This window comes from Zootermopsis nevadensis, unplaced genomic scaffold (genome assembly GCF_977971745.1).
Source record: "Zootermopsis nevadensis isolate Lab colony 2312 unplaced genomic scaffold, Znev_1.0 Znev_ptg000002l, whole genome shotgun sequence".
NCBI classification, from domain to species: Eukaryota; Metazoa; Arthropoda; class Insecta; order Blattodea; family Termopsidae; genus Zootermopsis; species Zootermopsis nevadensis.
In genome coordinates, this window is record NW_028259134.1 from 13283206 (window position 1) to 13310251 (window position 27046).

The 27046-nt window shown below is 36.5% G+C and overlaps 2 protein-coding genes and 1 pseudogene across 4 annotated transcripts; 1 reads left to right on the plus strand and 2 right to left on the minus strand.

Moving 5' to 3' along the window:
• The first annotated feature begins 65 nt into the window (after positions 1 to 65).
• defl (Integrator complex subunit 7) lies at positions 66 to 23705 on the plus strand. The gene is made up of 18 exons (XM_022068975.2): positions 66 to 241; positions 352 to 481; positions 702 to 825; positions 910 to 1070; positions 2155 to 2401; positions 3805 to 4042; positions 6106 to 6205; positions 7476 to 7684; positions 8120 to 8268; positions 8634 to 8767; positions 10565 to 10769; positions 12079 to 12273; positions 12742 to 12845; positions 13665 to 13751; positions 15183 to 15294; positions 15675 to 15773; positions 16519 to 16713; positions 18022 to 23705. Exons 1-18 carry the CDS (start codon positions 151 to 153, stop codon positions 18319 to 18321), a joined length of 2880 nt encoding a protein of 959 aa, XP_021924667.1. The 5' UTR covers positions 66 to 150; the 3' UTR covers positions 18322 to 23705.
• Positions 16783 to 19030, minus strand: LOC147875074 (uncharacterized; annotated as a pseudogene).
• On the minus strand, positions 16783 to 27041 carry Mocs1 (Molybdenum cofactor synthesis 1). 3 transcript variants are annotated; one of them, XM_022068994.2, is made up of 9 exons: positions 26540 to 26788; positions 26144 to 26279; positions 25797 to 25964; positions 24840 to 25066; positions 23112 to 23336; positions 22113 to 22258; positions 21928 to 22013; positions 20727 to 20789; positions 20396 to 20426 (listed from the first exon to the last, which is right to left on the minus strand). In XM_022068994.2, the coding sequence occupies exons 1-8, from the start codon at positions 26600 to 26602 to the stop codon at positions 20734 to 20736; spliced, it is 1107 nt and encodes a 368-aa protein (XP_021924686.2). In that variant the 5' UTR covers positions 26603 to 26788; the 3' UTR covers positions 20396 to 20426; positions 20727 to 20733. The 3 variants fall into 3 exon arrangements, with proteins under 3 accessions (XP_087206112.1, XP_021924684.2, XP_021924686.2); XM_087349986.1 differs by lacking the exons at positions 20727 to 20789; positions 26540 to 26788 and adding an exon at positions 26922 to 27041 and having other exon boundaries at positions 16783 to 20426; XM_022068992.2 differs by lacking the exon at positions 20727 to 20789 and having other exon boundaries at positions 16783 to 20426; positions 26540 to 26791.
• Between the last annotated feature and the right edge of the window lie 5 nt (positions 27042 to 27046).

A 27046-nucleotide genomic window follows, 5' to 3' on the forward strand; every position in this document is an offset into this window, starting at 1 on the left:
TAACTCTTGGCTTATCAAAATATAAACCAGTGGAAAGCAGCCAAACTGTGTTGTGAAGTTGTCTGTGAAGCATTTGGCGTTGGCAATTGTCAACATCTGTGTCTCAAATATATACCAATATATGGCCGTGTTTATGGGAGAGTTTGAAAAATGCTAGGTGTTAGAGTTAATTCTTTCAATGAAAATGGGTTGGGTGAACCTGAACAAGACGCAAATTCAGCATTAACAGAGTTAGATAAAGGTAATTTATCAACACAGGGTTTTAGTAAACTCAATTTTTTTTAAAATAAGCGTTACCAGCAACAAAATGAGGTTATGTTTCTTACATAATATGTATTCTCTCTGTTATAGGTCTTCGATCTGGACGTGTTGGAGAGCAGTGTGAAGCAATTGTGAGATTTCCAAGACTGTTTGAAAAATATCCGTTCCCGATTCTTATTAATTCATCTCTGCTTAAACTTGCAGATGTATTCAGAGTTGGGTGAGGATTATTGACTTTGGGGAGCTCGTGCATGGACTTCAGCTGGGCGGGATTTTTAAAGATTAGAAGTGTTACATTAATTATTCCATCAGCAGCGAATGCCATTTGAAATTGACAGGATACTGACATTTCTTGGGCTGAGCTCAACTATTTATTACGTTTTGCATTGGATGGCGTGCAGTGTAGATATACAACTAATGACCCTTTCCTGTTGTTTCAGGAATAATTTCTTGCGTGTATGGGTGTTACGTGTTTGTCAGCAAAGTGAGAAGCATCTAGATAAAATATTGAATGTTGATGAATTTGTACGCCGAATTTTCAGTGTCATACATTCAAATGACCCAGTAAGTAGTGCTGTCGGTATGTAAAATAGTGAAAGTTGTATTTATATTATGTAATTTAGTGTTTAAATATTTTACATTTAACAGGTAGCTAGAGCTCTTACTTTGAGGACTCTGGGTAGTGTTGCTGGGATTATTCCAGAGAGGCAGCAGGTACATCATAGCATTCGTCGTAGTCTGGATTCTCATGATACAGTTGAGGTGGAAGCAGCTATCTACGCTGCCATGCAGTTTGCTGCACAGTCTAAGTATATTTTAGTCATTATTATTCCCTGATAGAATTGGAATCCTTTAAAAACTGAAAATAACAGCCCTTCAGGGTTTAGGCTTTTAAACCCCATCCAGAATCTGATGTGGGATTATTTTCTGTTCGGTACTTCATTTTGGCAAGTAACTTATAGAAAATCACAATTTTCTTAAATGTCCACAAATTCCACAATTTTAAATCAGGTTTTAATAACATTTTGACTGTGTGCGAATGAATTTCTTTAGAATTTTTGTGCTACATGCAGGGAACAAAATATATTTTTATTATTTAATAAGTGAAAGAATGAAATGTTAGCAAAATACTTAAAACATTCAACTTAATAAAGATTGCTGTCTTCTGGGGTGTATGTAGTGCTGTGTAGCCTGGTAGAAGTTTATTTCAGAGGTCTTTGCTTCCTCCATCATCAGGGCCATCATCTGAAATGTTGGTAAACTTCTACCAGACTACATGGGTGCTGTAACCTAAAAGACACCCATCTTTATACTAAAAAAATTGTGAGAACCTGAAATCCTACTTATTCAAATTCACATTCTCATAGAAAATATTTTGTGTATCGTACATCTTGAAACACTTCTTCACACACACATAAAACTACTATTCAATTCTTAGTTTGGGTATTGGTCCACTGTTTCTTGTCTTTTCACACCATTTTTATGATTTATATTTTGTCATAAGTAGTTTCCTGGGGAAATGTTCCTTTGTCACTAAAAGTTCTTTTGATTGTGATGATTGGATCTAGTAGATACTTGTAGCTAAACAATCTTTTGTATAGTCTTTCTTTTCTGTTGTCAGTTTTTTATGTAATGAGTCTTGTTAACCCTGTATTTGTTTATTTCACTCTATCCTCACTATAGCAGGCCAGATAATTTGGAATGCCTGTTGCATTTGGTGAATGAATGTGGCAGTGTTATTTAAGAATTCTACCTGCGAGGTCATGCCCAACAAAAAATGTTTGTTTTGTCCTAAAATTCATGAGCCTGATCTTAAGGTTAACACAAATCACCCCCATAAGGATCACCAGGGGGTCTCCCAAGAATCAGTTTTGTTAATCTTTTTTTTTTCAGACTGTTTGCTTTGAGTATGTGCAATAAGATCTCAGACATGATCCAGGGATTGGCAACGCCAGCACACATGAAGCTACAGCTGATTCCCATATTACAGCATATGCACCATGATACATCAACAGCTGCCATGGTTAGGCAGTTGTGCACTGACCTTTTACCAAGCTATCCTGCTCAAGAATTTGTTTTAGTCACCTTAAACTCTCTGACACAGTTGGCGTCTGCTACATTGGTTGACATTCCAAATCAGGTTAGAGATATGATTTAATTTAATTAGTTCCTCAATAAGAATTCAAGTATGATGTTTGGGCTGTGGTTTTGTATAGATGTGTTTATGTTCTCTGTTTGTATTATACTTGTTCTTGGAAGTCATCCACAAAATTGTATCTGAGCTGACATTCCAGGGTTGTGCTTGAAGGTACCTGGATTGAGTCCTGAGCAGGGCACTGGCTGTTGTGAATTATATAGTTCAGTCAGCATAGTGGCTAGGCTATGGGCTGCATAACCATGGTTTTATTTATGGCAGGGGCAGAGTTTTTTTCTTTGTCATTGCATCCAGATTGGCTCTGGTACTTATCCAGCCTCCTGCCCAGTGGATACTGATACTGGGGGCTCTTTCACCATGGGTAAAGTGACAAGCATGAAGATGACCTCCACTCTCCTGTAAACTTTCATGGTGTGGTAATTAAGAACAGGGACAACTTTTCATATTACATTTCTGGTTTCCCTGAGAATAGTACCGTGAACTGTTCCTCCCCAGTGTTTTCCAACTTGCCATCATAATCATCCTGTATCTCATTTGATGCTAAAAGCCCTGCAGTTTATACAGAATCAAAAAATACCATACAAAGAAACATTGGGATCTGCATTTGTAAAATACCAGGTAGGTAATGAATATCCAGGTTGAGGCTTTTTATTTCCTTCAGTTTCTCCAGGTAAATGTTGGGTTACATGTCCTTATGTTTCTACCAGGATGGCTAGTGCTGTGCCTGTCTCCTCCACTCTTCTGTTTTCCCACAAGTACTCCTCTTGTCTCCATGTCCATGTTTATTCTGTGTCTTCGCTTGTAAATTTTCATTTATTTTATCTCACCACATTGACCCTGGTTTTTATGGTTGTTTATTCAATGTCTTACTTGAAGCTTTGAAGGGAATTCTGTAGATTGGTTTCCATTGCATCCTTAATTTACCAACTTTTGTTATAATGTTCATATTTTCAGATCTTTCCTAATGTCACAGTTTGGGACAGTACCTTCATATAAGCCGTGACTACTTCCGTCTGCATGAGATTTGAGGTTCTCACAGTGGTGAAGATGTTGATTGTGGCTTTGTGGTTCATGATGCTGTGTGGTTCTGTAGGGGTTAACATTGTTTCAGAAGAATGTATCTCTTTCATCTTAGGGTGAATTCAACTGAAGTTTACATGATGTAGTTATCAATATTTCAGAATAATATATTACCTTCAGGGTAAAGTTAAGTTCACCTTGAAGATGGAGACAATATATTTTTCCAGAATGTTGGTGAGCACCTAGGAGACCATGTGGCACAACAACTCAGAATACCACAATCAGCATGCTTCCCAGTTGTTCGTTAACACTCATTAGGCCTGAATTACCAAAGAAATACAACTTCATAGATAACATTCCTTTATTAGGTGTCGCTTTTGCTTCATTATCTACGAACTGATCCTCGGTGGGCTGTGAAAGCTCAGGTTCTACAGGGACTCCACCTGCTTGCAGGGCAGGGTGCACATCTATGGCCACCAGGTGCTGTAGAAGCAATTGTAGATGTGGCCCTCAACACGCCATATCAGAAAGTTCTTAGCTGGTCACTGGATGTTCTACAAGTCTTGGCCAAATCCACTGCAACCTGCCATTCCCAGCTGCACCCAGGTAAGGGCTTTGATGAGTCTGGTGTTCACTATACTGGGTTCTATTATATTTAGTTTTAGGCTTATTTTATCATGTGTTATGGCTTTATTTGGTGTTTTTTGCAAGTAATTGTGATTACACGTGTGACATATAAGTAGCTGTGAGAATTGTGATGGTGAAGTAGATAACATTTCTGTTGATGAGCCTTGAAGTGATGCTACTTTGTTAGAAGCAGACATTGTGGACTCATATCCATAAACATCTGTTGACATATAAGCTTTACCACACAGCACAGGAAATCTAAACAGAGCTTAATAATGAAGGTGTTTATATGTAGATAGTTGTGTTATAAAGCATTTTGAAAAAGTGACTGACCCACATTACTTTATTTATGCTAAAAGAACACAAAAGTAAACAAACAATATTTTTGTGGCACAGCATTAAATAAGGTGTAAAGCAAGTTATTAAATAAGAATATGATTCATATACTATATACGAGGGTCGCTCATTAAGTAATGCCCCACATTTTTTTTCTCAGCCAATAATGAAGATAGAAAAGTGTACTTTTACATGCTTGAGATTTGATGTTTCCCGCGTTCGTGTACGGAGTTTCAAATGATTCCAACCGATAGCGGAGCTGTAGTGAACTGTTAAAATGGCGTCTGTGAACGACTCTCGTTACAAGCAACGAGCTGTAATTGAATTCCTTGTTGCTGAAAAAGAAACGGTGGTGAACATTCATAAACGTTTGTGTGCTGTGTATGGAAGCTGTGCAGTCGATAGGAGCACCGTTGGTCGCTGGGCTAAGAGAGTTAAAGCTTCAGGAAGTGAAGAAACCGAGCTCCGTGATCTGCCGCGCTCTGGGCGTCCTGCCACAGCCACCACTCCAGACATGTTGAACCGCGCGGATGCCATTATTCGTGAGGATCGGCGCATCACAACTCGACAATTGGCCCAACAGCTTTCAGTCAGCAATGGAAGTGTGATTGCAATTATCCAGGCTCTCGCATATTCGAAGGTGTGCGCAAGATGGGTTCCACGAAGTCTCACAGCAGACCACAGGATTCAAAGGAAAACGATTTCTTCTGAATTGTTGGAGCGTTTTGATGCTGAGGGAGAGGTCTTTCTGTCCCGGATCATTACAGGTGACGAAACCTGGATACACCACTTTGAGCCAGAGACAAAAAGGCAGTCAATGGAGTGGCATCATCCTCAATCACCGAGAAAGAAGAAATTCAAGACAACTCCCTCCGCCGGAAAAGTCATGATGACTGTCTTTTGGGACAGTGATGGGGTCATTCTTGTGGATGTGATGCCAAGAGGTGCGACCATCAATTCAGACGCGTACATCAGGACCCTGAAAACCCTCAAGAAGCGTTTTCGACGAGTTCGGCCTCACAAGCATCCAGCAGAAATTTTGCTCCTGCACGACAATGCACGCCCTCACACAAGTCTGAGAACCCGGGAAGAAATCACCAAATTGGGTTGGACGGTGCTACCCCATCCACCCTACAGTCCAGATCTGGCACCCTCCGACTTCCATCTCTTTGGGCCACTTAAAGATGCTATCCGCGGAACAAGATTTGAAGATGACGAGAGCGTGATTCAAGCAGTGAGGACATGGCTACGTGCACAGGACAAGAGCTGGTACCGGCAAGGCATGCATGCACTTGTTCCACGCTGGCGTAAAACCGTACAAGTTGATGGGGACTATGTGGAAAAATAGTATGTGTAAAGGAAACATTGATTTATATTGTCACTAAATTTGAGCCATCTTGAATAAATATGTTCTGAGGAAAAAAATGTGGGGCATTACTTAATGAGCGACCCTCGTATATTCTGACACTTAAATGTATTTTGTCCGGAATATATTCTTGTATTATTTGTAAGTGCTTAAAATGATTGAAGCTGTACTAACTGACACATTATAAAAATGTGTAGAAGTTCCATTTACTGTTTAAACTGAAGTAGGCTGACACATTTGATGGTTCAGACATAACATAGGGCGTCCTTGAAAGTAAAATGTATTGAATGAAGAATTATATGAAGTAATTTTGAAGTATTTTCTTTCTGTACACTTTCAGACTCGCCTTTGATGGAACTGTGTAGTCAGAGTTGCTATTCAAGTAATCCTGTAATTGCTGCAAAGGCAGTACAAGTCATGACCAGGATTGTGTGTTATTGGTAAGACATTTGCCTTCTGACCTATTAGTTTCTTATCTTTATCATGCATGCTACATGCTTTGCTCATCTCATCTTTCTCAATTTGATCACAGTATAAATTATGAAGATTTTCACTGTGAACTTACTGAGACTTTTAGGTATTTATTTTCAGTTTATAATTGTTGTCTTCATCATAGACATTTTAGGATTAGTTCAGCATTAGTTTGAAAGGTATTTACAAGTCTCCTGTGCCTCTTATTCTGTGTTCTCTGGCATCATTATCATCAGCTTTAGATACTATGCCCAATGCTGTGTTCTCTCCCCATTAAAGTCTGTTTGAGATACCATTTTCTTCTATTTTCTTAGCATATTCATATAATTTATTTCTATAGTCTGAAATTCTCTCTGTAATATTATTAATCTCTAATTTTTTTATAACATCTTCACTCTTCTTTTGATCTCAGAATGCAACTTCTATTACTGTTCTCAGGAAGTGAATTCCACTAGTTTCAGCTATTCTAATATTGTTATTTTCCAGACTCTAATCCATGTGAATGAACTGATCTGGCCATTGTCTTGTACGGTTTTATTCGAATATTTGAAGAAAAAAAATTGTCTTTTACATTTTTTTTATTATATTAATCTATTCTATTTGTCCTTGTTTCTTTAAATATGATACCTGGTACCTTAAGTGCTCATAATTAAATTCACATACTTGCACACTTGCACTTCTTATTTGATTCTCTGTTAACTTCTCGTTTATATATATATATATATATATATATATATATATATATATTCCCCCCCCCCCCCCCCCCCCCTTGAGAAGCCATTGTCTTTGTTCTTATTTCATAGTTTGCTTAAAAATTATTTTCTGTGGCATTCTCATACTTTCATTTGTTTAAAATAAAGATGTCTTCCCCTGATTTAAAGCACTAATTCTGCCATATTAAATACCACAGAACATAAACAAATATTAATTCATGGAACACTAGAAGGATCTAGTGCAAAAAGAACATGGTTCCACATTAACAGATGTTTGGAGAAGAGCAGAAAGTGTTTAAAAATTTAAGTTCTTGTTTAAAACTACATGGTGTTGCTAAATTTACACTATAAAAGGAAAACTAATAACTTGAGCCATGCCATTTTTACACCAATACATCAGGCAATTTTATTTTGTATATAAAACAAAGTAACACTAAATTTAGGCCATAACTGGAACCACCCCACCTTTGAACTGGACTCTTCAATTTATAAATCATTATCAGTGTATAATGTTTCATTGTCTTAGTTACAAGGAAGAAATGCCAGTTCATGGAGTAACTGAGGCTGTGGACACTGTCGAGTCTTTATTCCTCCTGGTGACGTGTGACTCAGGGCAGGAACATAATTATGAACTTAAAGTTTGCCTTCATTGTGCAGTCAGCTTGTGCCAAGTGCATCGAGACCTTTGTACTCGTTTTGTTGACCTCATCGGGACCCGTCTCATGGGCACATCAGGTTGGCATTCTCTTTGTTCAGTAACACAGACTGTGTTGATAGCTATGGCCATGTTTGTAATGAACTCAGATTAAAGGTAAATGGTAAAGCTGTCTGTCTGCCCCATATTCTGATGGTGTACAGTGGATGCTTTCTCAGTCTCTTCTCTGTATATAGCTTTGTGATTTAATTCATGTTTTGGTGATCCTTATCCTGCATGACATTGTGTCCACACTGGAAGATGAACACACACAAGAGTAGCCCATAAAAAGTTAACATTTATGAAAATGTTAATATATTAAATTCTCATTTAGGGAGAATCTTCATTTGGATAAATAAGATACATGCATAAAAAATAAGGCAGTCTGAATTATTCAGGGTCCAAAGTAGTGAAGTTAAACTTAGTGGTCTTTTACTGTTGAGTCTGAATGGTTATGTTATCCGTGACTTATTCAGGATCATGCAGTGTTCAGCTCTGTGAAGCTCTTGGTGCTATTGGAGGTCTGCAGGCTGGAGCTCTACTCACTCTCTTACCAGATATCTTGGAGAAACTTCGAGATCTGAAGTGTGTTGAAGAGCCCAGTACAGAACAAGTTCATACCAAGGTTTGTTTGAACAGTTTCTAATGTTTTAATGTAAATGTCATACTGCATGGCCTTTGGATCATATGATCATAGAGCTGATACCAACTTACAAATTTTGAATCAGAAGCGGGGTGTAGTTGTTTGGTGTTTTACTGTGCCCACAAGCTAATAGGATACAAGATTATAAGCTGATTTTGCTATACCAGCAACTTCTTTGTCAATTATGCAAAATTACATATTTATTTGAATGTGAAAAGTAGACATATGTGTTATTTAAGCACTTGCTTAGCATGAAATTTGAGCAGTGTAGGCAAAATATTAAGTTAAAAATTAATATTGATTTTAGAGCAAAGACTTTTACCTGTTTTGTTATTTTTGTGTTGAAGGTAATGCTTTGTACATTGCTGTTTCAAACCATGGCTGGATATGAATGGAGCATTGAGGCGAGACGCACAGTAGAAGGAGCTATTGAAAAGACCAGTCTATGGTCAAACTACAGGATTGCCCGGTCTGCTGCCAGGTAACTTTTTTGTTATTGTATAGTATTGGAACAAAATCAAGTACTGTAAAAATCTGATTTAGTGAGTAAGACCTACAATGAGGAGTTTATTTTGATAGTGTTTTATGCAGAAATATAGTATAAAAATATTTTCCAGTTGTAATGAGAGCATTGTTTCATTTTTTGTGTAATGAATGCATTTGATCACATTCTGCAGTCACATAAATACATGTCTGCCAATGTGGTATAGTTTTACTGATATTCTGAGTCAGCTACATCCCAGTGGCAACACAGTACAGTCACTATTGATGGAAAGTATCAAATTATTTGATAGCTACTGTCTAGTTTCATTTGGTTGTCTTTAGGTATCATTTGGTTCTGATATGACTGATCACTGCAAAGGGGAAGGAACCAGACTCTTTGCACAATTATACGGTGACCAATCATTTGTCTACAGGTAATCAGAGTGTATACAGTGAAACCTCTATCCATCGTTCCCGGAACTATCGTTTTCCCGGATGCATCGTCCGTTTTGTTCGGTCCCGAATACATCCCATATAAAATAATGTTACATTTTCCCGCTTCTATCGTTCCTCGAACTATCGTTTTATCGCATCGATCGTTCAAAAATCTTAGTCCCGGCCCACAATTTTCCCGCAATGATCGTTTCTGAGAAATTAAAATGCTGGGTTTTGAGATAAATTAATACCGAAAGACGCAGAATGTTTTTGGAATACACAGTAGCGGTAACCTGTTATGTCGCCCAACCAGCACAGATTCTTTTGGAATGAGGGGTCAGCGGTGCAGGGGTGATAGTTGGAGTGAATGGCGGTGCCCATTGTCAGAAATTTTACGATTTTAATTTGGGTGCACTCATATTTCGTTCCAGCGATGCCAGATGGCATGTGCAGTGTGAATTTCTTCACAAATGCTTTTATTATAAGTACAAAGGAAAGGCGAGCGAAACTTTTTCATTCTTCTGGTTCATATCGTGTCTTCTACAGCTACGTTTCGTTGAGTTCGGCAGTAATAGTACTTCCATTTTTCCTGTTATAGTCCGCGAAGGTTGAGGGAGCGGTGAGGAAGAGGGAGAAACGACGAATGCGAGCCCGAACTTTGCCGAGTTTTGCCGAAGCACACGCTGCATTGGCAAAAGTGAAGTCGTTCTTTAATGCACATATTAGTGAACGTGACGAAGAAAGCATTTTGAACGTGGAAAGGGCTCTGTTTGGCCTAAAACGTAAAGTTTCGTTTTTGGTAAAAAGAAGTAACTTTGAAAGAGAAACATTGTTCGTTTTTTTAAAATTTTAATGCTTTCCCGCATCTATCGTTTTCCCGCATTCATCGTTTTTATTTCCCACCCCCGCCAAAAACGATGCATCGAGGTTTCACTGTATATACTTCTGCAGTGATGAGATATGAACTGATCTCTCATGCCTTTTCTAAGGTGCTTGCTTTGGCTATGCCATAGCTCAGGCACTTAATTGCTGGATTCTCATCATTGAGACCTGAGTTTGTAGCCATGTCAGTCCATGTGGGTTTTGTGGTGGACAAAGTGGCAATAAGAAAGTTTTTACCTGCTAGTATCATTCACCACTGCTCCATATTCTTCACTCATGTATCATCTAGGGATAAACAATGGGCCTGTTAGGCTCCAAATTAAAGAAATATGTCAAGACAAATGATGTGTAGGCTCAGATGGAGCAGGAGTGCTAACACTGCAACATCTGGTTTTTATCATCTGATACTAAAGTAAAACAGCTGAGCTGTTTTTTATGTTGAATTTTCATTATGTGCATTATGTGTTTCTGTTTTTAGGTATGGTCATCACAGTGTGTCAGCTGGCATTTTGAGTCAATTGCGAGAACAAGTGTCTTCAGAGCACTTCCACTTTTGGTTAGTGTCACTTGAAGAACTAAGTCGTGGTGAGGCAGAACTCCTGGACTGTTCCAAACAGCCGAGTCTCATACAGCGGCTTAGTCAGGCTGTGGCACATTACAGCAAGTCTGTCGCAGCACTTAAGGTAACTGATGCATTGAATTTGTATTATGGTTCATTTAATTGTGAAAGGAGTTCTTATCAGAGCCTATGAACACATTACTGGATGGAATATATAAGCTATTCTATCCAAATGTAATTTTTTATATAATTTTCACAGAGTACATAAAATTATCTCACAATTTGGAGGTTATGTCATTCCACATATTTCATCTCTGAAACTAGTGAATGGTCTTGAATTAAATTTAGTGTTGGGTGGTCTAGACTTAAGTTTGTAGTTTAATTTATTTTCATTTATGTCAATTTAGTATGATTCTACTTCACATGTAACTTGAAGTTATTAGTTTCTTTAACAATGGCTTATCATGCAAACAATTGGTACATAATATGAAGCATAGATCTCATTAATGCCTTCAACATTTACTAACATTCTTTTTAATATTGTGTATGTTAATAAAATACAAGGCAATAAAATACTTAAACGTTTTGGTTCATATAATGCTAAAGATGTTGAAAATGCTGATTTATTCTTTATCCATGATAACCATTTGAAAAAATAATAAATATCGATGCGCCTATGTGTTGTTTAAACCTCAGTACCATATTGTAATATATGTTGTTGGAAGTTATAAGACATACTTGAAGGTGATGTATTTCAACTATTTTCAAGCATTATGAGTATCCTTTAGGTTAAGCATTTCTCTGAACTTTATAAATTTTTATTATATCAAGGTCACACTATGTATTTGAGTACTGTTTTGTCATTTTATATAGTCTCACCTACATTATAAGGCTAATAATGTCAGGGAGGTTGATGTTACCTTTTGAGTTACTTTGTCTCAAATCTTTGCTGTAAATTCCAGGAACGATTGATCATAATATATGGTATTAGATGATGAACTTTCATTTATGCATTAATTTATAAGCATATTATGTTCTGCTGACATTCATCACTTCTCTCAAAAATTCACTCCTAGGATGAGAAATCTGGTTTTATCTACCTGCTATTATATATATGGGTTCTTTCTCTGGAGAGTGAATGCTTCCCGTATTTGTGTTGGCATGTTTTTACCATGTCTGTTTCTGTGTCTTGGTAGAATGTAAGTCCTACAATTGTTTTACATTCACTTCATGACTGCAGTGAATCTTACTGAACTGGCTCAGTATAAGGTGAACTGTCAGGGCCTTATTTAGTAGGCTGTTATAACCGAGATTGGTTGCACAATATATGACATTCAGAAAGTTTGCTCTAGAAGGAAATTAGACATAATATGGCACTGGTAGATAGATCTCCTTGTTCAGTGATGTAAAACGAAGTGTTGGTGATGTTATAGGCTGCAAGTACCCCTGTGCAGAGCTTGCAGTTTCAGTCAGAGTACACCAGGCTGAGAGCTGAGTTCTTACAATGTCTGGCACAGATGGTGCACACATGTCACAGCCTGTGCACAGCCCCTCCTCCAGCTGTAGCATCAGCAATTGCAGAAACAACTCGGGATAACTTACAGCGATATGGACACATCACAAATCAGGTACAGCTTAAAAATATAGTAGATGTTATCATGAGCATCTTGGCTTGTGTCTCACGGGAAATGTTTACTTATCCACTGTAGATTACATGTTGTTGAAGGACAGAGAAAATCTGTTTTTTCTTACTGCATTTGTAGGAGATGGGATAACTGACTCTTAGAGGTTTATATGAATTCAGGTGCCATACCATTCAGTTCATTTATCTATATTACCTACTGTATTTTAAATTGAGGGTGTTGCACATTTAGATAATGTTGTGTTTGATCCTGAAAACTGGCGTTAGTTTCTCCAGCCAAAAGTTGGGTTAAACTTTCATAGTAAGCCATAACTGGTAATTCTTTGTGAAATTTCATAAAAGATCAATCTGAAGGCTGTGAAGCTTTTAACTGTGGAAACTTCTATATACAATCTATTAAAAATATCAGCACCATTAAATTATTACATTTTATTTTGCTTTTCTTGGTCCTTAGTTAAGGAAGTGTGCAAAGGAATTTCGATCCTGTGGTGAACTCTACTGGAAACTGTATCAGAGTGCCTTTGATGCTGATCCTGCTTCCCTTGCTAACATTCAAATGTATCCTTCAAAAAACATTTCTGTCATGTGTAAATTGATAATTTGTATGTATAAAACAGAGCTACCAATTGCTGCAGTAGAGTGGTTAGTACTTCTGCTTGGACACTACCTTGAATATGGCACCCAGTCACTTTCATATCCTTTCTAATTTCTCTTTCACAATCATTCTCCTGTTCAGCACTATAGAAATCTGGTCTCAGCCACATTATTTTAGTACTGGTATTAAAATTCACATAAAGAAACACTCTTTTTGTTGTAATTAATAGAATGCTGTTCTTACTGAGGAAAACCACATTGATATTGATGTCAGTATACAGAATTTATGTTATAAGTCTCTGTGGACACACATTTTGGCTTTGGCCCGTGTTTAGTGACAGAATGTATGAATACATGTCAGCTTGTGTGCCACTTCAGGGCTTTGTGATGAGTCATTTTAAAGGAGACTGTTGAAAGATTTAGTATTTTTAGACCCATATATGTGTTTCGACTGAGCCGGGGTAGTTCAGGATAGTGACTGGCTACAGACTGGATGACCAGGGTTTGATCCCTGACAGGGGCAGAGGATTCTTCCTCTAACATCTGCATCCAGACTGGCTCTGGGGCCCACCCAGCCTCCTATCCAATGGGTACCGGGGTCCTTTGCCAGGGGTAAAGCGTGGCTGGGGTGTGACACTAACCACTCACCCCCACTTAGTGCCAAGGTTACGAATGAGTAGTAGCTATACTGCCTCTCCCCCCAAGCGCCTCGATGGTGTATAGTGGGACAGATTTTTTTTATATGTGTTTGGACTACTGTCTTTATCCTTAATTTCATCTTAGCCTACAGCAGATGTGTGTACTGATGGCTCATAGTGTGGAGAGAGTAGCTCAAGCCAATTATCAAGATGAGATCTTATTGGAGTTCAGGTGAGATAGATCAAACATGCATTCAAAAGTAAGATTGGTAAAAAACAAGAGTGGGAAGATGCACATGTAAGTGCTGGTATACATTCTATACACAGAAATACAGGGCTAGTCTAAATGATGTTCCCGATATGAAAGACATGCTACTCACGTTTAATGAAATTCAGATGCACAAAATTGGTACCGATGGAAAGAGAAACTCTCCAAGTTTTTTTTCAGTACATCACAGGTGTTCAATGTGAGCCCCCTTGGTAACTGCATGTGAAACGTACACGGACCCGCTCCTCTGTTTCCTTGCTTACCAACGGGCGGCCGGTTGACTTTCTCTTACAGATGCAGCCCCTTTTCTTAAATTCGGAATACCACTTACGAATTGTATGCCCACTGGGTTAATCTGCCGCAAACTTGGTTTGGAAATGCCGTTGCACACTAATAACAGACCAGTGAACGTGGAAATCCAGGACACAAAAGGCTCCCCTGTCTTCGATGGCAGCCATTTTCTCTCATATCGCCCCTGGCGGCGAACAGTGTTACTACGCGGCCGAGAAGTATACTAACATAAACTTGGAGAGTTTCTCTTTCCATCGGTACCAATTTTGTGCATCTGAATTTCATAAAACGTGAGTAACGTGTTTCAAATCAGGAACATCATTTAGACTAGCCCTGTAAACTGTTTTGTTTTTCATGGTACATTGTACAAAAATTATGTGACCAGTCATGCTATGAATTTGTTTTATAGATGGCTGTAGTGTTTGTTTGGAATATGATTTGGTTTCTGTTTAATGCTGAATGTTTACTTCATTTTATGTAATACATGGAGAAGCCAGGGTATCTCAGTCAGTATAATGACCAACTACATACTGGATAACCAGTTTGATTCCTGGTAGGGCCATTAGATATTTGTCTTAGTCTCTACATCCAGACTGGTTTTGGGATCTACCCAGCCTCATTATTAAATGTGTACCAGGGTGTGACACTGACTGCTCACATCTGTCTAGTACCGAGGTCAAGAGAGAGTGGAACTATACCTCTACTATCCCATACATCTTCATTGCACGGTGCTTAATAAACACCAGAGACAACTTTACCTTTATGTAATACACTGCCCCAGATATTCAACCTATTTAGTATGAACTAACAGCTCTAGTATGAGGTTTCTTGATCTTAAGAAATTGTATTGCATATCCTCAGATTTAGGACTTGAGGTTCTCATGGTGGTTAGTATGAAGGTAACTGATGTTGGAGGCAGCAAGAACCTCTGAAATGTTAGTAAACTTCTACCAGACTATACAGCACAACAACCCAGAAGACAGCCGTCATCCCCAGAGTTGTTTATGTAAACAAATCATTTGATCCCTCTGAATACAGGAATTTAATACATTAGAACCATGTACAGTTTAGAAACTTATTTATAATTCAGCTATTCCATTTAAGCTACCAGCAAACAAATTTGGAAACGCAGCACCTGATTCGATGCTGCCAAGAGGCCAGTGTGGTAGCACAACAGTTGACTAGAAACGAAGATCTTAAAACCATTACACATCAGGTATGGAAATAAAATGAAAGATATAGTTAGGGCTGTAACAAAATTACACTTTATAGTAATATTTTACAAAAGTAAGAATGTGAGTCACAGATTCTACTGGTTTGGATTTACTTTCTTACTGTTAAATTTTAAAATATGTTTAACAGGTAGCCTGAACTGTTAATTTAAATTTGTGTTACAATGTTCTAGATTTAGGAGCTTCATAACTTCTACTTTTGATATGCAGGAAGGGCAGTTTTATTATTATGGCTGTGATCAAACTGCATCATTAATAACCTACACATAGTTTATGAAAAATTCTGGACTTTATTTCTTAATGAACATTATCTTATGTTTGATACAAAAGACTGAATTGTAATTATCTGCATTCTTCATTGCAGCATATTGATTGCTTATTAAGGCAAGTGGAGATCCTGGCAGAATCTTCCTTATGTCTCCCACGATATTTCTTCCAGGTTCTTCAGTCAACAAGTGTCAAGGTAGTTGTCAAATTATCTTATATAGTCCCTTTTAGATCTTTTTTAATAACTGTCTCTTTACAGAGAAGGAATGTGTAACATAAAATCTTTTTGTAGTGTTCTGTCTAAATTTGTTATTTTATTGCTTTACATTAATTAATCTTTGTTATGTCATGGTCTAATTGGCTTAGAGAGGCATTTGAATGACATTACATTGATGAATGTGTGGATGAAATGAAAGTGTTAAAAAATGTTCTGCAGGTGATTTTAGTTTGACAGCAGGTGCTTGCAAAACATATTAATATTGACACAGTTTATTCAAGACATTAAGCAATTTGTGGCCTGTTATGAATTAAGCACCATACCTTGCAGGTGTATGGGGTAGTGGAGGTGTAACTCCACACATTTTTAACCTCATCACTGATTGAAAGTGAATCAAATATTGTAATTAAACATGATTCTGCTCTGCATATTTTCACAATTAAGAACACAATTTAATTCTTGGTCATACAAAATTCCTAGTAATGAAGATGTTGAAAACCCACTGTTTGTAATGTAATTACTAACACTTTGTTGTTTACAGAAATAAATTGAAATATTCATTCATAGAAAATTAAATTTTTGTCGTGCTTTTATTTGAAGTTATGACCTTAATCTCATCTTCATCTGATCAGTTTCCTTCATTTGTAGAATGTGTCTATCTTAATCTAAAGCAACAGGAACAGTAGTGTAACCCTAATTTTTCCTATAATGATCAACTTTGCAGTTGGCTATATCTCCTCAACCCCGGGTCGTGGGGGAGTCTATAAGTGTACAAAGTGGTTCTCAACTTGCTGTGAAGGTGGAGGGTGTAATCCAGCATGGTAAGAGACCTGGTCTGTTCCGACGAGTCAGTGGGGTGGTTGTAACTGTGTCTTCCCAACTTCAGGCTCGCTCAGTTCACACTAATCATGATACTAAGGTAAGGATCCAACTTTCTATATCCTGTCATATACACAGCACATCATTCACACAAAAATAAATTCCTGAATGACATTATGTGACTTGTTTTATTGCATTACATATTAATAAATTAAAACAAATTTACAGCATATGAAAATATAATGTGCATTATGTATTTCACTGAACATTTTTTTTTTAAAAAAATTATGACACCTTTCAGTCCATAAAACAGCCAACATGCATGTAGTAATATTTACAGAGTTTTTGTGACAGAAACATGTCTGATTATGATGTTCCCTAATATGATATCAGTCATATCTTTTGTTATGTAAACATAGTGGGTTTTTGTTGGCTATATTTAGTAGCTCTATATCTGACCTTGAATTTGATTAAAATTATGAGAAAATATAGACTTATTAATACCACAGGATGAAGAATAAAATTGGAGATTTCAAGGAATCCTTTTTAAGTAGTATCATGGCAGATATGTACAAAAGAAATCAAAGTAATGATTATCCGAGCATGACATTTCATTATGTTATCCATACTGGACATTATAAGAGGCAGTATGTAAAGAATATTTTAATTACATATTTCTTGTGTTTGGGTTGAATAAATTGTATTAATGTTGTTTCTACCTACTTATTGGAAGGAATGACTGACTGAAAGTTGGCAGATAAATACTGATCAGTGGTATTAAGTAGGAACTTTCCTTTCTAGTGAATTTGTAACAGTTAATAATGTTTCTTTGTTTGATGAATTTGATATGTGGACTCATAGGTCATTATTAAATCTAAGAAACTGACAGCATAAAACAATGGCTTATGGTCCTTTTTTACATCTGGAAATAAGTGGATAGTTTGGGAACCAAAGAGTGTAAGTAAAGAACATTGATTTTTTTGGTTTGTGGAATGTAACATGCTTTTGTACTACTAAAATTATTTTATGCCAATAAACATTAAGTTATGAATCAACATTTTTCACAAAACATCTTCAGTGTTAATTTCACATGTCTAATTAACAAAACCTTTAGTTTCTTTGTAATAAGTTTGATAATGTGAACTCCTTGGCTTCTGGATTATTACAAAACTTGACCATGAATGCTTATAATGTAGATACAGAATTAACGAACTTGTCATGAACTATGACACTGTGACCAAGTTTGTGGGCAATCATTGATAGAATATATCTGACAAAACAGGACTTTACAGGTTTAATCTTTGACATTCTTATTTCTGCTGTCAGTCATTGCTCACTCTTCACAACTTACACATAAAAATATGCACTTTCATGGACTGGTAGTTTGAAACAAACTGATTTATTTCAGATTGTTGGAGATGGAGGATCTGTGTTAACCCAGACAGTTGCTCCACATCGTGATTTCTTTACAGCACAGTTCCTTCTAGCATTTCCAACTGGTGGTCAGTATTTGTTGATTGTGGAGGCATCAGTAATAGATGAAAAGAGTAATGTATGGCGTACTGGACCTCGGACTAGTCTCACAGTAAAAACTCATGAAGAGGGTAGCAAGGTGGCAGTAACAGCAGCTGTCCAGGGTAATGTGGCAGGAACAAGTGCTAGTACTTCTTCTAGAGGGAACTTCCCCAACACAAGTGTCCGATTCTGAGGCCTCACTTCAGAGCAGGTAAAATATTATAAGTAATTTGTTTGTTTATTTGTCATCAGTCTTTCGACTGGTTTGATGCGGTCCTCCATTTTCGCCTATCTTGCGCCAATCTCTTCATTTCCACCTATTTTTTGTAGCCCATGTCCTCAAAAATCTGCGTCACATATTCCAATCTTTGTCTCCCCCTACAATTTTTCCCTTCAACTGTACCTTCCATTACCAAATTAACCAATCCTGGGTGCCTCAGAATGTGTCCCACCATCCTATCTCTTTTTCTGGTAAGATTTTTCCCTAGACTTCTTCTTTCGCTTATCCTGTCTAAGACCAGCTTATTTCGTACTTTATCAGTCCACTTAATTTTCAGCATTCTTCTATAGCACCACATTTCAAATGCTTCTATCCTTCTTCTTTCTGGCTTTCCCACTGACCATGTTTTGCTTCCATATAGCACTGTGCTCCAAACATATAACTTCAGAAAAATCTTTCTTAATTCCAGGTAAATGTTTTACACTAGTAGACTTCTCTTTTTGAAGAAGGCTCTTTTTTCTTGTGCTAATCTGCTTTTAATGTCTTCCTTGCTTCATCCATCTTTTGTGATTTTGCTTCCTAAATAACAGAATTCCTTCACTTCTTCTACTGTACATAGGCTTAAATGAGTAAGTCTAACATATGCTGATATCAATAAATGGTTTAATTTATTCTTTTGAAATTATCCAGGAAACATGTTGGTTTCAGGAGTTGTTTGGTCCTCTATTACCTGATGTTATGAGGTGGTTTATTTGACTTGGAGAAGTATTTTTTGGTGTTTTAAGTTTCTTTTTATCCATGACCATGTAGAATAAATTCTTCACGTAGCAAAATATAGGAGAGTCGAATATGTGGACTTCGTTACATCAGAGTACTTGATATGTAAGTGAGTTATTCTATATAAATGTGCTGTATGAGGTATGACAATTAAATTGCTGGAATACCCACATATATCACATTGAGTAGTGAGCAGTAACTAAGCAGCGACATATTATGATGTCTGTAGTTGTGTCTTGTATGTTTATGAAGCAAATAAGGTGACAGTAGCGAAGCAGTGGCAGAGTTACGTGAGCATGTATTTTCATCCTGGTGGAAAAATGAGTGATTGGTGGTTGGAGCAATGCATTAACATCAAGTTTTGTGCAGAGTTAGGTAGAAGCATGAGTAAAACTTTGCAGATGTTAACAGAGGCTTAGATGCTGATGCTATGAAAATGTCAAGTGTCTTTGAGTGGCATAAAAAGTATAAAGAGGGTCAGGAAAGACCTGGAAGTCCAGACACTCACCAGACAGATGAAAATGTGGAAAAAGTGAGGTCAAACAGTGAACAAGCATTGTTATTTGGAAAGATCTTGCATCATAACATCATCCCTGCTGTACAGGAGGTTGTCATGTAATACATTTTAAAAATTAGGTTATTCTGTTGGAATTACTTCCTGTTGAAGTCACCTCTAACACCACCAGTCTTGAACACTAGTTTGACTTCTGAAATGATTATGTCATGGCTCACAGCTTTGCACATATCATAGATGGTCAGAGCTGATACTGCAGCAGCTGTAAGAGCTTCCATTTCCACACCAGTCTTACCTTCACACTTTGCTGCAGACGTGATAATGACAGCATGACTTTCTTTGTCCAATTTCAAGTCTACCTTCACATGTGATAGTGGTATATTATGACACAGAGGAATCAGTTCAGATGTCCGTTTAGCAGCCATTATGCCAGCAAGTTGGGCAGTAGTCAGCACATCTCCTTTCTTCAGGTTGTTCTGCTCAATGAGTTCTAATATATGAGCTCCAACTTCTACTACAGCTTGGGCCATGGCTATACGAGATGTGACACTTTTGTTGCCAACATCAACCATTGCTGCTTGACCTTTTTCATCTACATGTGTCAGATTATCATTTGTGAGAGAGCAGAAGCTACGTATATTAAGTGTTTTTAATTTATTTTTAATTCCTGTATTTATGGGGTTCAGAAAGAAATTCGGATTCCATACATGAGGTATATTTGAAGTTCTGTTTAGCTGGTAGTTTTTTGTGTTCAGATTCCAGTGCAAATTATAGGCAGTTGTCTGACCTGGAAAAGAATTGAAATATTGAATTCATATCATTCATCTAACCTTGTGCTTAAACACTGTGCCTGAAGATGAATAGCCAGTTATAACAAGATTGTTAAAAGAATGTTTTAAGACAGCCAGTGAATACTGAAAGTAAAATTTCTGTGATTGAACATTTGATAAAATTGGGAAATAAGAGAAAAAGTTTGTCTCCTATAGATGGATTATGAGTGTCCAGTCAGATATGTCATAAAATTTATTTTAATTCCTTTCTTCATTCTAAACCACTAGAACTATTTTTTTCATACAGATGTACATACATGATAGTCATCCACCAATAAGAATCATAGGTCGATTCTTCATCTTAGAAAGATTCTGCATACCTGTAAGAAATGACTGTTGTTTATGATGTCAAGCCAAGCATTTTTGTATGACTATACATCATTTTTCTTATAATACTAAATGATGAAATCTATATGCCACAAAAAATGTTTTCACAGCAACATTTTGTGGCCCAGTAGTATTATGTGGTACAGATTTTTCAGTAAATTCCTGTTTGATGCTAGACAACAAAATACTTTTCAAATTCATCTAGTACAGGATAGGGACCAGTGGCATGTGCTTTTGAACACAGTAATGAACCTTTGGGTTCCATAAAAGGCAAGGAATTTCTTGACTAGCTGAGCATACTATTAGGTTCTCAAGGACTCTGCTCTGTGGAGTTACCATTCTTTAGCTATGAAAGATTGTGATATGATTTTATACTAAAAGAACAGATGAAATATGCCATGTAAGAAATGTCCAGTCTTTGAGCAGGATCAGATGCAACAACATAGAAGTCAAGGTTGATGTGTTTAAGTGACATCTTTCATGCCTCAGACTTTGACAAATTATTTGCAACATCATATACAATGCAAAATGGACATGAGATATGGGTATGAAACTTAATCTCTTGCTGTATGGGAAGAACATCAACTGAGGGTGTTTGAAAATGGTGCTGAGAAGTATATTTGGATCTAAGAAAGCAGAAGTAGCAGGAGGTTGGAGAGAGATGCATGATGAAAAGCTTTATAAATTGTACTCTTCACCAAATATTTGGGTGATCGTACTGAGGAGGAGATGGATGGGGTATGTAAAGAGATTAGAAATTCACAAAAAATGTATCAGGAAACCTGAAGGGAAGAGATCACTCAGGAAGCATAGACATATATGGGAATATAATACTAAAATGGATCATAAACCAATTCTGATGATGTGGATTGGTGTTATCTGACGTAGGATAGAGTGCAATGGTAGGCTCTTGTGAATACAGTAATGAAACTTTGGGTTCCATAACAAGTGGAAAATTAGCTGAGTGACTGTTAGGTTGTCAATAAGCACTTTGCTGTATGGAGTCAGAGATGAAAGTAGTGCTGCAGAGACTGCCACATTATCAACAGTCACACCAGGAAATGGTGTCCATGTTGTAGATGCTGGTGCCTTACTGATGGGGAAAATCTGTTGGTTTGTCATATGGCTTACCTGCATGCTGTTGCTTCTTTCTTTGTACAGCTGCTCCAATTAATGCCAGTAAATCAGCTTCGCTGCATCCATTACGCATTGCATCCCTGTAAATGTTAACACTTATGTGGTTAGATAGTGACTTGAAGTATGATGCTTTTTATATGTGATATTTTTATTATTGTACTGTTTTAACACTTTTTTACCTGAGAGAGATCTCAGCATTTCCGAAGAGGCACACTTTAAGATTTCCATCTGCTGTGATTCGAAGACGGTTGCATGAACCGCAAAAGTGTTCACTCATAGAAGTTATAAATCCAATTTGTCCCTTGAAACCAGGGACTTTATATGCCTGCATATGACAACAAATTTTTAAAGAAATTAATATAGATACATAACAAAACATGACAGACTACCAGCAGTTTTGTTTGGATATCAAGGAATTTGCCACCATATAAAACTTCCAAATTGCATTTGGAATTTGTACCACATGTCAATGTTAGTCAATTGTATCTTCGAGGGGAGGAGTCATAGTATGTAATTTTACTCTGTCATGTTCATCTTCTCCTCCTCACCCATTTATGTGGGTACTAATGTACATGGCTGCCATTAAACAAGAAAAATGTGTAAGATTTCTCTAGTAGTCACTTGTTTCAATTTTTAAACATTATAAATGTAGCTAAAAATATACATAACTAAATTCATATTTCTGGAGAACAGATAATTAAAAAGTTGCATACAAACATGCCAAATTCTTGGTTGTGAACTTCTATTGCTGGAAACCAGTAAGTGGTCTACATATATTGTTGCAGTTATGAGATTTGCTGTGGTCATCTGTGAGTGGTTCTTGGACAAAAACTGTGTGTGTGTTTTTATATATATGGAAAGATAATTGTGGGAAACTTGAAAAAACAAGGAAAGAAATCAGTATGCAATAGAAACATGACCACTGAAGGGGTAGATTTTGAAATAAAAAACCCAAAGGATCCAAATATAGATATTTAAAGAATGAACTCTTTATGTGGTTTTGCTGTGTTCTAACAGTATTTCTGTTTGACATGATACTATCTTAAATTATATAATTCAAGAACAAGAACCACAGGATCAATAGCCAATACTTACTTATTTATAATCTGTAACAATAATTAAAACTGTATCAGGTACCTATAACTATGTCTTGGCTTGTAAGCAGTTATGATTCCTACCTTGGATGTATCATTGGGGCCATTTGGCAAAGTATGAATATCTGGCCAATGTGCTTTCAATATCTGGACCATTTCATGGTATGACACCATTTTCTCATCAATCCATTTGTTGCCAGTAAATGGCATGTATTCAATAAATCGGATATCTAAAGCACGGTCTTCTGTCAGTCGAACGAAGTCGCAGATCTCATCATCATTGAATCCTCGCATCAGCACACAGTTTACCTAATGCAGTATGGAATATTATGATTAATTTAAAATGTTTAGTTTCTCATCATAATAATTTTATTCTGATAGTTTCTGAAGACAGGTGCATGTTACAGATTTAATTATGATTTGCTATAAATAAATTCTTCACATTATATATAATTTTTAAACACTTGTTTACAATGATGAAACTATTAGAGGATCTACTCAGCTCAATGACAGAAGAGGGTTTTCTTTTGTCATATGTACTTGTAACTTTCATAACTGAATTATGAATCCTAGAAATGCTCATATTGTTTGTTTTTTCCTCAGTTTTGGAAACAAAAGTGATGTTATTTGGCCAGAAAATCTTGGCTAATAAAGTAATCAGAATGTAAGTTCAAGAAATATTGTGTTATTGATTTTTCATTTGCAGCCTTACTCAGGCAAGCCATCTTACTGATGCAGGTGTTCAGTTAAATGAAAGTAAATATATTTTATTCCCTTTAAGTTTGTTGAAATGGACTCAATTCAGAGATCTAACCATGCAACTGCATTTTTAAAACAAAGAAATCATTCATTCAGTGGATAGTTAAACTACTGGTGGCCATTATTTTATCACCAGACATGCTTCTAGTTATGCACGGAGCCTAAATGACATAAACATTTGTGTAATGACTTTGTAAGTACATCAAGCTAGTTAGAGCATAAATGGACACAAGCTGAAACTGCAAACATAGTTTGAATAATTTCTGTAGTTAAAATGTAAATGAAGTAACCAATCAAAGATTTCATTTGGGATAGTAAACCATATTTACCGTTGAATCAGAACATAACATCTTGAAATAGCCAGTGGTTGTGACTATTACTTATTTAATATGAAAGAAGAGTGTATCAAACTGTTAAGGAGGTAGGTTTGAAGCCAAGCCACCATTCCCAACCTCTTTGGTTTAAAGTTACTGAACTCACAAACACAAATACTGAAGATCATCAGTTAAATTTATAATCATATTAATGTGCTAATTAATTTACTTATTACTTATAAGTCAGTACAAAATCACTTTAAACCTTATTTTGTTTTTTGGTAAAGTATAACAATGCTTCCTGAGTTGTGCTGCAGGCAACATCAGATGTCAGTACGAATTCTGATTCATGATTCACCTTAAGGTCACCTGTGTTGTTATTTACCACTATGCCATCACACCATATAAAGTTAGTTATGGTCACCTACCAATCACACCAAAGACTAAGAAAGGGGTAATGTGAGACCAAATTTACATGCATACATACACACACACACACACACACACACCAAATGTTTTATGTAATAATTTGATCTGGTGTAGTTGGGAAGTGTGATTTTTGTCACTGTTAGTGCTTTTCTTCATACAGTCAGTTATTGACATTGTATTGCCTAGAACAAATTCTTGAAGACAACAACATTTGTAGAGCAAAAACTTATGATTCTGGGAATATGTGATGTGATATGGCTTACTAAAACTCCTATTTTTTAAAAGCCAATTATGAGACAACAATCTTTACCTTGACTGGACTGTAACCTAACTGTAGGGCCAAGTCTATTCCTGCCATTACTCTTTCCCATCCTTTCCTCCTAGTGACTTGCTCATAACGTGCTGGACAGAGTGTGTCCAGGCTTACATTAAGAACATCCAGCCCAGCCTGCTGTAAGGCTACCAGCTGACGAGTTAGCACTAGTCCATTTGTTGTTATGGCCACTGTTTGTAGACCTTCAATCTGCTTCAGAGATGCTGAAAAAAATGACTGCCATCTGTAATGCAGTAACTTTAGTGACAACAGCTGAGGTACAAAATAATGTTTAATTATTACTTATTATTGAATTGATTTATTTTAAACAGATCTTAATTTGCTATTAGATTGTATTTAAAGTATGTAATTCAAAGAAGACACAATTGGTCAAATATGTCATGGTAGTTCACTGTTAATTTATATTTTGTATCTGGATGATGGCAATATGTAGATGTAGATTGTATTGTAGATGTTATGGAGAGATTTCCTGTTTATATCTTCAGCAGTACAGACCATCTACACAGTGCCATCACCCTTCAGGTTATCTGGTAAAAATTTTGTGCACATTTCCCAAGTGACCTACATTCCACATTCTGCGTGACCACTGTCATTAATTTAATCACCTTCATAATGTTTGGTGAAGTGTACAGTTTATGACACTGATTATGTAGTTTTCTTCTCATAGGGTGAAAGACTATTATAAATGCTGTAACTGTGTTTCATGCAACATCTGCTTATAAAGCATATAGTTCATAACTCATGTGTGTTTGCAAAGTCATCAAACAGTTGAAGGCAATAAACAGTGTCTTAAAAATTTGATTTTCAACTTCCACAACAAGTAAATTTTAAGGGGGCATTTGTGTGAAAGGATACTGATTGGAAGTTAATATAAATTTCCTGAAGCTTATGTTTAAAACAAATCAGCCATATTTTTCTGGATCATATGCTTACCAATAATTTCAACAAGATCCTTCCGAATAGTTGGTTCTCCTCCAGTTAAACGGATTTTGGTTACTCCTTCCTTCACAAACAGTTCTGCAAGATGGATTACTTCATCAGTTGTAAGAAGATTTTGTCGAGCTGTAAGTTTTACTCCCTCTGCTGGCATGCAGTACTGACCTAGAAGAATAATTTCAGCCAGTTTTATAAAGTGTCAGATGTACTGGTATGTGACATCTGTAAATTAGCAAGGTCCTTTAAATTAATGAAAACAGGCAGAATTAATAAAAAATGAAAGATATAAAAAATATAAAGTAACAGTATCATATTTTAATCACAAAATATAACTGACTACTTGCATCTAAGGTTGCAGCGCTCTGTAAGTGATATGCGCAAGTAGGTGTGATGTCGACCAAATGTGTCTGTCAGGGCAACTGATTGCCCAGCTACCTTTGCAGCATCATGTGAAATGCCCTGTTCCTTTGGCAGCGTTGCCTGTAAAATAAATTCATATGACAAAAAGAGAATTGTGTATGTTTTTCTCTCCCATTAAACATTAGTCTGCATGAGAGATGGCACAGTAATTACTTGGTCAGAGGCACACTTAAATAGGCTTGCTTTTAATGTCTATAAATGCAATGGATCGTTTTACCATCATATATCTTTTTCAACTTACTACTACCCTACCCTCATGAAAGGAATATACTGAAAACAAATGTAAGTCATTAATATGCAGATAAATTGCTAGTAACTACCAATAGTCCATCAGACGAAAACCATTTATGCGAAAGTAAGCTTCTGAGTTTTGTGCGATACATGTTAAATAAAACCACACAAAGTTACTAATGTATTAAAATTATACTGTCAATTTCATTAACGCCAACGTAACTGGTTGTCATAATGCCAGACTTCGACATAGTCATTTGTTAATCAGCATGTCATGAGCTGATATGGCGCTCCTTATAATGGTTGTGTAATAACTGATATGTTACAAAGAATGGCGTTACATTTATTTCATTGTCATAAAATGTCCACTGGACTGTTCTCATTGCTTTGGATTACAAATTTTCTATGACGCTTAAAAATTAACCAGTGAATCCAGAAGACAGTTTATAAATATATGTAAATTAAATTTACCTCTACTAGTTTCAAAATTTATCATTTATGCTGCCAGTTGAAGGAACTGAGTTAAGATTGTTTTTGCGTATGTTTGCTCAACATTTTAAATACATGTTTTAAATTAACTGCAGTGTTTATGCTTA